This window comes from Ictidomys tridecemlineatus, chromosome 1, assembly GCF_052094955.1.
Source record: "Ictidomys tridecemlineatus isolate mIctTri1 chromosome 1, mIctTri1.hap1, whole genome shotgun sequence".
NCBI lineage: Eukaryota > Metazoa > Chordata > Mammalia > Rodentia > Sciuridae > Ictidomys > Ictidomys tridecemlineatus.
The window spans coordinates 102,138,207-102,151,917 of record NC_135477.1 but is presented as its reverse complement, the minus strand read 5'-3'; the positions used below and the strand labels follow the sequence as shown (position 1 = coordinate 102,151,917).

The window sequence follows — 13,711 nt, the reverse complement described above, 5'->3', positions numbered from 1 at the left end:
TTCTAAGCAGGAAGAGTGAAACAGGTGGTATCACTATACCAGAACTTAAACTATACTATAGAGCAGTAATAACAAAAACAGCATGGTACTGGCACCAAAACAGGCTTCTAGACCAATGGTAAAGAATAGAGGACACAGAGACTAACCCACAAAATTAAAACTACCTTATGTTAGACAAATTGCCCAAAGCATGCACTGGAGAAAGGATAGCATCTTCAACAAATGGTCCTGGGAAAACTGGAAATCCACATGCAACAAAATGAAATTGAATCCCTATCTCCTATCATGCACAAAAGTTAACTCATAATGGATCAAGGATCTAGGAATTAAACCAGCGACTCTGCGTCTAATAGAAGAAAAAGTAGGCCCTAATCTCCATCACGTGGGGCTAGGCCCCAGCTTCCTGAATAAGACGCCTATAGCACAAGAATTAAAACCAAGAATCAACAAATGGAATGGATTCAAACTAAAAAGTTTTTTCTCAGCAAGAGAAATAATATGTGAGGTGAATAGGGAGCCTACATCCTGGGAACAAATTTTTACCCCTCACACATCAGATAGAGCTCTAATTTTTAGGGTATATAAAGAACTCAACAAGATAAGCACCAAAAAAAAAAAAAAAAGACAAATAATCCAATCAATAATTGGGTCAAGGATCTAACCAGACACTTCTCAGAAGAGGATATATAACCAATCAAAAAATGTACAAAAAAAAATGCTCATCATCTCTAGCAATCAGACAAATGCAAATTAAAAGTACTCTTAAGATACCATCTCACTCCATTAAGAATGGCAGTCATTATGAAGACAAACAAGAACAAGTGCTGGTGAGGATTCAGGAAAAAGGTACAATTATGCACTGCTGGTGGGACTGCAAATTGGTGCAGCCAATTTGGAAAGCAGTATGGAGATTCCTTGGAAAGTTGGGAATGGAACCACCATTTGACCCAGCTATTTCTCTTCTTGGATTATACCCAAAGGACCTAAAAAGAGCATCCTACAGGGACATAGCTACATCAATGTTTATAACAGCACAATTCACAATAGCTAAACTGTGGAGCCAACCTAGATGTCCTTCAATGAATGAATGGGTTAAAAAAAAGTGGAATTTATACACAATGGAATATTTACTCAGCACTAAAAAAATAATAAGATCATGGCATTTTCAGGGAAATGGATGGCATTAGAGCAGATTATGCTGAGTGAAGTTAGCCAATCCCCAAAAAAACAAATGCTGAATGTCTTCTCTGATATAGGGGGATGACTCAAAATGGGGTAGGGAGGAAGAGTATGGGAAGAAGATTACCTGTAGATAGGGAAGAGGGTTGGAGGGATAGAGAGGGAGAAGGGGAATTGCGAGGACCGTGGAAGGAGACCCTCATCGTTATTCAAATTACATGTATGAAGATGTGAATTTGGTGTCAACATATCTTGTATACAGAGATATGATAAATTGTGGTATAAAGGTGTATTAATAATTGTAATGCAAATAATATTAATAATAATAAGAGAGCTCATGTAAAAAAATAAATTAAAAAAAATCAACCTTGCATTCCTGGGATGAACCCTACTTGATCATGATGTACTATCTTTTTAATGTTTTTCTATGCAATTTTCTAGAATTTTTGTGTCTGTGTTCATTAGGGATATTAGTCTGAAGTTTTCTTTTTTGATGTGTCTTTGTCTGGTTTTGGTGTTAGGGTGATGTTAGCCTCATAGAATGAGTTTGGAAGTGTTCCCTCCTTTTCAATTTCATGGAATACTTTGAGGAGTATTGGTGTTAATTCTTCTTTGAAGGTCTTGTAGAACTTGGCTTAGAATCCATTTGGTCCTGGGCTTTTCTTGATTGGTAGGCTTTTGATGGCATTTTCTATTTCATTACTAGTAATTGATCTGTTTATGTTGTGTATGTCCTCCTGATTCAGTTTGGTAGGTTATATGTTTCTAGAAATTTGTCAATGTCTTCAAGGTTTTCTATTTTATTGGACTATAAGTTTTCAAAGTACTTTCGTATTATCTTCTGTATTTCAATTGTGTCCATTGTGATATTTCCTTTTTAATTATATATTTTAGTAATTTGAGTTTTATTTCTTTTTCTCTTTATTAGTATGGCTAGGGTTTGTCAATTTTATTCGTTTTTTTGAAGAACAAACTTTTTGTTTTGTCAATAGTTTGAATTGTTTTTTCAGTTTCTATTTTATTGATTTCAGCTCTGATTTTAATTATATCCTGTCTTCTGTTTTTGTTGTTTCCTCTTTTTCTAGCGCTTTATGTTGTATTGTTACGTCATTTATTTGTTGACTTTTTATTCTTTTAATGAATGAGCCCAGTGTAGTGAACTTTCCTCTTAGTGCTGCCTTCCTAATATCCCAGAGATTTTGATATGTTGTATCATTATTTTCATTTACCTCTAAGTATTTTTATTTCATCCTCAATTTCTGCTGTTATCCATTCATCATTCCATAGTATTTTATGTAGTCTCCACATGTTCTAGCGTCTACATATATATTTTAAGTCTAAATTATTGATTGTATTATTTAGATCTAGAGTTTCTTTGTTCAGTTTTTGTTTGTAAGATCTTTCCAATAGCAAGATAGGTGTGTTAATGTCACTGAGTAGTATTATGTCGTGGTCTATTTGATTCTTGAAGTTGAGAAGGATTTTTTTGATGTATGTAGATTCTACATTGTTTGAGACATAAATATTTATGATTTTTATGTCTTATTGATGTATAATTCCCTTAAGTAGTATGAAATGTCCTTCTCTCATTCCTAGTTTTTTTGAGGAATCTCCACACTGCTTTCCATAGTGGTTGTACTAATTTATAGTATCACCAGCAATGTGTGAGTGTATCTTTTCCACTATATCTTCTCCAGCATTTATTATTGTTTATGTTCTTGATAATTATTCTAATTGGAGTGAGATGAAATCTTAGTATATTTTTGATTTGCATTTCCCTGATTGTTAGAAACATTGAACACTTTTAAATACATTTGTTGGTCATTTATATTTCCTCTTTTGGGAAGTTTCTATATTTTTTGACTATTTATTAATTGGGTTATTTGTTTTTTTGGCATTGAGTTTTTCGAGTTCTTCATATATTCTGGATATTAACCCTCTGTGAGAAGAGTAGCTGGCAAAGATTTTTTTCCCATTCTGTAGGTTCTCTTTCACTCTTCATCATTTCCTTTGATGTGCGGAGGCTTTTTAGTTTGCTAGTATCCCTCTTATTCTTGTTTTTATTTCTTGAGCTTTAGACATTTTGTTATCCCTATGTGTTGGGATGTTTACCCTGTACTTTCCTCTAACGATTGCATGTTTATTGGACTAATTCCTATGTTTTTTATCCATATTGATTTGATGTTTTTTCAGGGTGAGAGATATGGATCTAATTTCATTCTTCTACATGGCAGTATCCAGTTTTTCTAGCACCATTTGTTAAACAGATTGTCTTTTCTCCAAAATACATTTTTTGGCATCTTTATCAAGTATCAATGGGTGTAAGTATTTGGGTTTGTCTCAGTGTTTTCTGTTCCATTGGTCTCCATGTCTATATTGATTTCAGTACCATGCTGTTACTGTTACAACTTGCCGCAGTCTGGCTGCAGCAAACGTGACGAGCAACTTGTGAAGATTGATACAGCAGGAGTGGGAGCCACTTTATTGTCGGACAGTAGAGGTATATATACACTTAACTGATTATACACAGCTTGTTTCGATTAACATCCAGATACATCAATTGGTCATTAAGGAATCCTCATCATCTTAATAATTACACACAGCTTAACTTAATTGACATAATCTAGACACAGCAGTCAGTCATTAAGGAATCTCTATCATCTTAATGACTCACTGGTGTTACTTCTCAAACCACTCCTCTTGGCAAAGTGCCAGGCACCATCTTGACTTGTCTGTGGCTCTCAACATCTCCGCCTTTTGTTTAATTTAAATAACAATATGTGGATTAGGGACTGTGCCTGTTTTAGGTTGTCCAATACTACAACAACTCTGTGTATATTTTGAGATCAGATATTGTGATGCCTCTTGGCATCACTTTTCTTACTCAGAATTGCTTTGGCTATTCTAGATCCCTTATTCTTCCAAATGAATTTAAGGACTGATTTTTCTAGTTCTGTGAAAAATGTTATTGTTATTTTCATGGGGATTGCATTGCATGTGTAAATTGCTTTTGATATTTTGGCCATTTTGATGATATTAATTCTGTTTCTCCAAGAAGCAAGTCTTTTTCAATTTCTTTCTTGAATGTTCTGTAGTTTTCATTATTGTGACCTTTTAACTTTCTTTGTTAGATCAATTTCCAGATTTTTTTTGAGGTTATTTTGAAGAGAATGGTTTTTCTGAATTCTTTCTCAGCTGAATTTATGAACCAACGTTTATTAATCAATAGAAACCTATTGGTTTAAGAAAAGATACTGATTTATGAATGTTGATCTTGTATCCTATTACTTTGCCAAATTCATTTATAAGCTCTTTAAGTCTTCTGGTGGAATGTTTTGGGTCTTATAGTATCATGTCATTAGCAAACAGTGATAGTTTGTCTTCTTTTCTGATTTGTATCTCTTTTATTTTCTTCTCTTACCTGATTGCTCTGGTTAGAGTTTTGAGAACTATACTAATTTTAAAGGAAATGTTTTCAGGTTTTCTCCATTTAATATAATGTTGGCTTTGATTTCATTATATATTTCTTTAATAATATGGAGGTAGGGTCTTTCTATCCCTAGTTTCTCCAGTGATTTTAACATGAATTGTTGCTGTATTTTATCAAATGCCTTTTCTGAATCTATTAATATGGTCTTATGATTCTTGTTTTTTATTTTCTTTAAATTATGGATTATATTTATTGATTTGCATATGTTGAACCAGTCTTGCCTCCCTGTTATGAACTTTCCTTTTAGCACTTTTTTGTGGTATATTATTTTCTTAGTATGCTTTTGAATGCAATTTGCTAGTATTTTATTGAGTATTTTTGCATCTATGTTCATCAGGGATATTGATTTGCAGTTTTCTTTCCTAGATGTATCCTTGTCTCATTTGATTGTTAGGGGTGTACTGGACTTATAGAGTATATTTGGGAGTGTTCCCTCCTTTCAATTTCATGGAATAATTTGAGGTAATCTGGTGTTAGTTCTTCCTTAAAGGTCTGTTAGAACTCTGGTGAGAATGCATCTGATCCTTATCTTTTCTTTGTTGGTTGGCTTTTGATTGCTTTTTCAATGTTATTACTTGGTATTGGTCTATTTAAATTTTCTATGTCTTCCTGATTCAATTCAGACAGGTCTTATGTGTCTAGAAATTTGTTAATGCCTTCTAGATTTTGCTGTTTATTGGAGTATAAATTTTTGACCTAATTTTGATCCTCTGTATTTCAGAAATTTCTATGTTTATATCTACTTTAATCTTGAATTTTGTTGATTTGGGTTTGATAGTATCCCTCTTATTGAGCTTTAGGCATTTTGTTGATTTGGGTTTTCTATTTCTTTTGGTTATTGTGATTAAGGATTTATCAATCTTATTTGTCTTTTCAAATAACCCTTTGTTGCTCTGATCCTGTGAGGGTGTTTTTTTTTTTTTCTCAATTTTATTTCTGATCTTTATTATTTTCTGTTTCTGATTTTGGAATGAGTTTGTTATTTTTTTTCTATGGCCTTGAGGTGAAGCATAAGTTTATTATTTGGGGTCTCTCTATATTTTTAATGTATGCACTCATTGCAACAAATTTTCCCTTTAGTACTACTTTCATACTGTCTTAGAGATTTTGATATGTTGTGTCTTTGTTTTCATTTGTTTGGAATAATTTCCTGATTAATTCTCTCATGTGTTGATCCATTCTTCATTTAAAAGAATATTGTTTACTTTCCATGTGTTTGTAGTTTCTATTATTTTTCTTACTGTTTATTTCTAGTTCATTCCATTATGGTCTGATATGATGCACGGGATTATAAAATTTTTTAAAAAGTTTTCTAGACTTACTTTTTTATTTGCCTAGATTCTTCATCTAGAATGTGGTCTGTTGCGAAGAAGGTTCCATGAGCTTCTGAGAGGTAAATCAGCTGTTTTGGGGTGAAATACTCTGTAGATGTCTATTAGGTCCACTTGAATTGTAATATTATTAGGCTTTATATATGTTTACTGATTTTTATGCTTCAATGACCTGTTTCTTGATGATAGGGTGTCTTGAAATCTTCCAGTATTATTGTATTAGGTTCTAGCTATAAATCTTTATCAATTTTATGCTTTGCTGTCCTCTGTTGATTAAAAGACTGCATTGAAATCTTCCAGTATTATTGTATTGGTGTCTACCTGGGATTTAATGTCAAGGAGTATTTTTTTAACATAATTGAGTGCATTGATATTTGGAGTATATATATTAACTATTAAATTGTTCCCTTTACCAGGATATAATGGCCCCTTTTGTCTATTCTGACTAATTTTTGCTTGAAATCAGCTTTGTCATGTGAGAATGCTTATTCTGGCCTGATTTTGGAGTCTGTTTACATGGGATATTTTTTCCCATCCTTTTATCTTCAGCCTTGGAATGTCTTTACCTATGAGGCGAGTTTCTTGAGAATATCATATAGTTGGATCTTGGTATTTGAACCATTCTGCAAATCTATATTTTTTTAAATGGGAAGTTGGTACCATTTATATTCAGTGTTACTATGGCTTTGTGTTTGTGTTTTGCTAACATTTTTATTTTTATTTTTTGTATTAAATTCTGCCTTGATTCTCATTTAGATGATTTGTCTTCTATTGGTCTTCATTTGAGAGTTTTAGATTTTGTTTTGGGGATTCTCTGTGTCCAATTTACCTTTGAATATTCCTTGTAGTGCTGGCTTAGTTGTCATATTTTCTTTTTGTTTATCCTTGTCATTGAAGGAGTTTAATTCCTCATCAAATATGAGTAATATTTTTGGCCTACTTTTTCCTCTGTTAGGCACAAGGTCTCTAGTCTAATTCCTACATCCTTGATCCACTTTGAATTGAATTTTCTGCATGGTGAGAGGTAGGAGTTTATTTTCATTTTGCTGCTTTGGATTTCTAGTTCTCCCAGCACCATTTGTTGAAGAGGCTATCTTTTCTCTAATGTATATTTTTGGATCCATTGTCTAGTATGAGATAACTTATTTGTATGGTTTCCTCTGTGTCTTCTGTTCTGTATCATTGATCTATATATTTATTTTCGTGCCAATACCATGACATTTTTGTTACTATAGTTTTGTAGTATAGTTTAAGGTCTGGTATTGTGATGTCTCCTGCTTCACTCTTCAAAGTAGGCCCAAATCATCATCAAGTCAGATTAGGCCCTTACTTCCTTAATAAGACTCCTAATGTGCAAGAAATAGAATCAAGAATTAATCAAACGAAACTAAAAAGCCTCTTCTCAGCAAAAGAAACAATCAATGAGGTAAAGAAAGAGCCTACATTTTGGGAGCAGATTTTTGCCATAAGCATGTCAGAACACTAATCTCTAGGATGTAAAAAGAACTAAAAAAACTTAACATCGAAAAACCCAAACAACCCAATCAATAAATTGGCTGAGGAGCTAAACAGACACTTCTCAGAAGCAGATATACATTTGATAAACAACTATATGAAAAAAATGTTTAACATCTCTAGTAATTAGAGAAATCCAAATCAAAACAACTCTTGGGCTGGGGATGTGGCTCAAGTGGTAGCGAGCTCGCCTGGTATGCGTGCGGCCCGGGTTCGATCCTCAGCACCACATACCAACAAAGATGTTGTGTCCTCCGAGAACTAAAAAATAAACATTAAAAATTCTCTCTCTCTATCTCTCTCTCTCCTCTCTCACTCTCTCTTTAAAAAAAAAAACAACAACTCTTAAGATTTTATCTCACACCAGTCAGAATGGCAGTTATCAAGAATACAAACAACAATAAATGTTAGCAAGGATGTGGGGGAAAAGGCATACTCCTACATTCCTGGTGGGACTGCAAATTGGTGCAACCACTCTGGAAAGCAGTATGGAGATTCCTTAGAAAACGTGGAATGGAACTACTGTTTGACTTTGATATGGAAGTTCTGAATGTTCTTTTTCTGGGTGGGGTTAATTCAGGCTACCAAAAATAGAGCTGAGAGTTCTATCTGATATCTCATATTATATTTTCATTCTGACTGTTGAATGCACAGACTATTTGTAGCTCTATGTGTACAGGAATCATTCAGCCTGCTTCTTTCCCTGTCCTGTCCTGTTTTCCTCTCCTATATGTATTGGATAAATACTTAGTCAAAGACAGAATGAAATCACTCTGTATCTCTGCTCAGTAATCTCTCTGTATAAACTATTCCCTTTGCCCTCTTTTTTTTTTTTTGCACCCAAACCTAGTCACCTTGGATTATTCAAATTTTGATCTGTATCTTCTCACTTAGCAGGATTCTCATTCTTTGTTTGCATTTCTATTTCTCCTGTGTCTTCAACCTTCTCTAGACAATAAACTAGTGCAATAGAAAGATTTGTCTCATTTGTTTCTTTCAGTGAACACAGTTCTGCCTTTTGTGCAACCTCTGAAAACTGTTCTTTCACATGTAGTATCCTAGTTATTTAAGGACAGTAGGAAGAATCTAGTTCCTGTTATTCTATTTTAGCCAGAAGTAGAATTCCAGTAATGGTTTACTCATCTAGGTAATAAATTTTAATAAAGAAGCCAGGTGATTTTTTTTTATTGTGGCAAGATACGCATATATAAAATTCAACATTTAAACCATTTTAAAATGTAAAGTTCTGTGGCATTATGTACATTCATATTGTGCATCCTTCATCATCATGCATCTGTAGAACTGTCTCCTCTTGTGAAACTGAAACTGTCTTAAATACTAACTCCCAATTTCCCTCTCCTCCCGTCTCCTGGAAACTACCACTTTGTTTTTTTCATCTCTAAGAGTTTGATTTTTCTAGGTAGCTAATATACATGGAATCGTACAATATTTGTCCTTCTGTGACAGTTAATTTCACTTCACGTACTGTGTTCAAGGTACTTTCATGTTGCGTTAGAATGCCGTTCCTTTTATTCCTAATAAAGCCGAATAATATTTTATTGTATGTATATGTCATATTTTGTTTATCTATTTGTATTAGCCATGGTTTTCCAGAAAAACAGAACCAGTTGTGTGTGTGTGTGTGTGTGTGTGTGAAATTTGTTGTAATGAACTGGCTTATATGGTAACAACAATGCTGAAAACTCCAAAGTTTGCATTATGGAAGGAGAGCTAATAGTGTAGTTCCAGTCCAATCCCAAAATTCTATGAGAGAGCTGATTGTGTAAGTTCCAGTTTAAGCCTGAAAGCAGGAGAAAACCAATGTCCCAGCTCAAGGATAGCAGGATAGAAAGTTCATTCTTCTTTATTCAGCCTGTTTGTTCTATTCAGGCTTTCATTCCATTAAGTGAGGCCCACACATCCTGGAGAAGGAAATCTGCTTTACTTCATCAACTAATTCAAATGTTTTATCTGAAAACATTCTTACAGACACACCCAGAATAATGTTTTACAAAATATCTGGGCATCCTGTGTCCCAGTTAGATTGATACATAAAATTAACCATTACTCTATTCGTCTGTTGATGTATACTTGGATTGCCTTTACCTTTTGATGATAATGAATACTGACACTGGTTTACAAATATCTGTTTGAGTCACTAATTTTAGTTCTTTTGGGCATGAAAGAGTATTTTTTGTACTGCTGTTGCATATGCTTAGGTTTAGAATTCTAGTTGCTAAATCACTTTAATCACTAGAGCCACGTTTCAGAAAAAGACAGTTGTGTCATATCTGATGCAAATTTAGGTTGTATGGATTCAACTACTCTATTTTATTGGTTATTGAGGGAATTTTCTATAGATATCTTTAATTATACTTGATTTTGGAGTTATCCACTGCATTTAGAACCTGATTTCAGAGTAAAATACAATTTTACAGCATTGCTTTCTTTTAACAAAGGAGGAAAATAATTTTGACAGTTCCTTTCTATGTATCTTGTCAATGCTAATGAAATAAAAAATTTCTGTATCAGGAATTCTAGTTGACTGTGGAAAAGTTTTAAGAATGTCGTTTTTAGTTTAGTTTGTCATTTGTAGGAGTATTTTGAGCAAAGCAAAAAAGCACATTTCTATATTCACACTGTTCTTTGTAATGGGAGAAAAAGGGAAAACAGAATATTATAAGGTTGATAAAGCAAACAATTAAGGGAGCAATGAGTTAGGTTTTGGGAGATATATTTATTTAATTAATCTGATTTACATTTTTGTATTGTATATATTTGAAGTTTTTTTTTTAATTTTGATTTTCGAAATTATTCTGATGACACACAGTGAGAACTTTTGTCACATTCTTATATGAGATACCATTAAATACTTGTTGATAGACTTATTCCAGGGCTGGAGTAGTAAACATACAAGATGAAATTGGAGCTCACAGAAAGTAAGAAAATGCTCAAGAAAACAGATAAGATAATATTATGTCAAAAGGTCACAGGAGACAACTAGAAGAGCTTACAGTGACCATGGCTGGAACAATTTTTGGAGGGAAAAAAGCACAGGATTGAATTTTTACTTAACCTATACAATAAATATCTATGAGTCTATACTGATATAATTGATTAATAGTAATTTATGTAAATGTGGAGAGATGAATTTTCTATACATAAGAATTATAAATAATGTATGTAGATGTTCCTTACTCTAGGAGGTAGAGCATGATTCTACCCTTCTCTTCTTGAGAATGGACCAGATTTAGTTGCTTTTAAAGAACAGGTTATCAAAAGAGAAAAATAGTAACTTAGTGGAGAATCCTGGAAAATGCAACCTTAACCACGTGATAAGGTTAACATCACCAGTGATGTTCTGTGGATACATGTTCCTCTGGACATGATATATTAAGAAGTTCAGTTCCCTTTCTGGTTTTCTTTCAAGAAACTCATAATTCTAAACTAAAGAAAGGATAAACTTCATCTATAAAAACATCAGATATACTTAAATTGAGGACAGTTGTACAAAACACCTGATCATTATCCTAAAAAAATGTTAAGGTCACAGAAAAGAAGGAAAGGAAGAACTGTCACAGACTAGACAGAGGAGACCTGGGAGAAATGATAACTTTGTGCCATTTAGATTCCTGAGTGGAATCCTGGGACAGAAAATGATCATTAATGGAGGAACTGGTGAAATATCAATAATATCTAGGCTTTAGTCAGTGGAATATGCCAAAGTTGGTTTCATTGTTTTGACAAGTGTATTATGGTCACATAAATGTGAACATTATGGAAACTAGGTAAGGGCATACAGACACTCGGTGCTATCCTTCACAATTTCCATAAATCTAAAACCATTCCAAAATAAAATTTTGGAGTTTTGTTTATTTTTAAAAATCATTTGCAGATTTATTTTTGATTGTGTGAAATCAAACCTTATGAAGAATAAACTATTTTGTGTCAGTTTTCTCAAGTTAGCATATTTCTTCTTACTATTTCCCCCTAAAAATGGAACAATATGCTATATTACTATTAGATTTTTCATTACAAATCTAATGTGATTTACTGTTAGATTTATAATAATTGTCCTCATTCATTCATAAGGTTTCATTTGGATGTAAGATTTAATGGTCTTTTAAAAGTGATATTAATGTCTAAAATTTACAATAATAATAGATCTCTATTTTGAAGAGAGGTTAATTTAGTATAGTGGCTTATCATATATAAGTCATGATTGTTTTGAGAACTATTATATTTAAAGTACTTATTGTGCTTGATCATAATATAGCATTTTGGGACTTAAAATTAACTGCATTTTCAGTTAAAAATATATAAAAACTTAATAGAACAAAAGAATACTTAATAATTTAAAATATAATTTTTATTGTTAACTATGAAATGAATATAAATAAGTTTCATATTTCTTTTCTAGACTTATTATCTAGAATAGATTTGGATGAACTAATGAAAAAAGATGAACCACCTCTTGATTTTCCTGATACTCTGGAAGGATTTGAATACGCTTTTAATGAAAGTAAGTGGTATATGGTCTATGCAAAATTTATTTTACAATGTTAATAGCATAGGATTGATATTTGCTACTCTTGAAGGTCAGCTAGAATGTTTTATGTATTTCTTGTGAGAAATAATGACTTAACCTTGAATGGTAAAATCCTTCACTTGAGTGAAAGAACCAAGTAACTATTTCCCATAGTTGTCAAGTCATGTTAACTGATTGACGTGAATTTGATTCAGTTTATGCTTTTCAACCTTGAGTATTCAACTCTCTGATATCCAATGGAAACTCCTAACTAAATTATACTGAAAGATGTTACTGTTTCACACAGTAAAAGTGAAGTGGCTGGAAATAATTATCTGTGACAATATTTTAAAACAAAGTACTCAATTTTCCATGATTTTTAAGGCAACATCCTTATCTTAGAATTTACTAATTAGGTTCTAATAAGAATAACTTTAGTACTTAAGATGTGGAAAAACATACCATCAATTGACTAAAGTATATTTCTGGAATAATAAATAATATACTGTCACACTTGAAAGGTGATGATATTATAGGTTAGGTGGCATTAGAGTTGTAGTTTTCTACATGTTGCTCTGCATTAATCAAATTGATGATCTGTCATCACTGAATCAGTGGATATCCCTTTATAGGTATTAGGGCTTCAGTCTCTGAATGCTAGAATATTGAGTGAGTTTCAACAGAAGAAAATAGAAACTTTGCTTTTTTTCAGATGTTAATTTTCATGATTTTTATAAAGAATATTTTATACCAATATATGTGTAAGTAGTAATGTTGTGTTGTCTCGTGGGGAGTAAGGGTTAAAGCAATTGGCCTATGGTTCATTTCTCTCCTGATTACCAGAAGAATATTCCTAGGAAAAGATAGTTAGTCTTTTCTCCTTGTAAACATGCTAACAATTAAACTTTTTAGTAAATCAGATGAATATTTGCTACGAGTAGAGTCTTTTGTCTTCGGAATACTTTTGTCTGCAGGATGACTGGTTTAACATTACTCATAGTAAACAGACCTACAGTGTTTGTTGTATGGGGCATATAGCTCTGAAAACTATCACATAAGCAATGTAAGTCTTTGGCATATAATATGGAAATATTTTATGATCAAATATTCACCAATGTGTGAAGGTATCTGTCTACCTCATGTAAGTGACCTTATTTATTCTGGGCTAAAGAGTACTATCCTGTGAGAGGAAGTGCCCTTGGGGAAAATGTCAGAACATCGTTGATCTCTCCCCGTTGTACTTATGCAGCTTGATTGCTTATATGCTTGAGTTATTAGTAAAGCTTAGTCATTATCAGTAAAGACCTCTGATTTGTATGATTTGTTCATCTAAATTTGTAGTAGCTCACTACTTCTCTCTAATTTCCATTTGATATCTTACTCATATTTCAAGACCTACTTGACAAATGTAGAAACCTTCTGAACCTTATTCTAACCTGTAGAGATTCATCATTTTCCCAAAATCATCCTAGACATTATTGTCTGCATGAATCACCTGTAGAAGTTTTTAGATTGTTTATTTAATTCATTTGGGTTTGTTTAACTTTCTGAAAAATTATTTAGCTTTTTAATGCTTATGATTTTATTCCACAGGTATGTAGGCTCTATGCTCCTTGAGGACTAGCACCATTTTAATGGCAATATATGGTAGAGATTCTTATTCATAAT

At 32.7% G+C, this 13,711-nt stretch overlaps 1 protein-coding gene across 20 annotated transcripts in view; it reads left to right on the top strand.

Annotated features, from left to right (window-relative positions):
* Nucleotides 1-13,711, top strand: part of Arb2a (ARB2 cotranscriptional regulator A) — a 446,980-nt gene that overhangs the window by 64,184 nt on the left and 369,085 nt on the right. For 17 of the 20 annotated variants that reach the window (XM_040273170.2, XM_040273175.2, XM_040273173.2 and 14 more), the window contains one exon: nt 11,936-12,037. The exons of 1 other annotated variant lie outside the window; for it this stretch is intronic. In XM_040273170.2, coding sequence (XP_040129104.1) covers nt 11,968-12,037 — 70 coding nt within the window. In that variant the 5' untranslated portion in view covers nt 11,936-11,967. Of the gene's footprint in view, nt 1-6,043; nt 6,063-11,935; nt 12,038-13,711 lie in introns of those variants that run through there. 2 more of the 20 variants (XM_040273178.1, XM_040273171.2) reach the window with 1 other exon arrangement.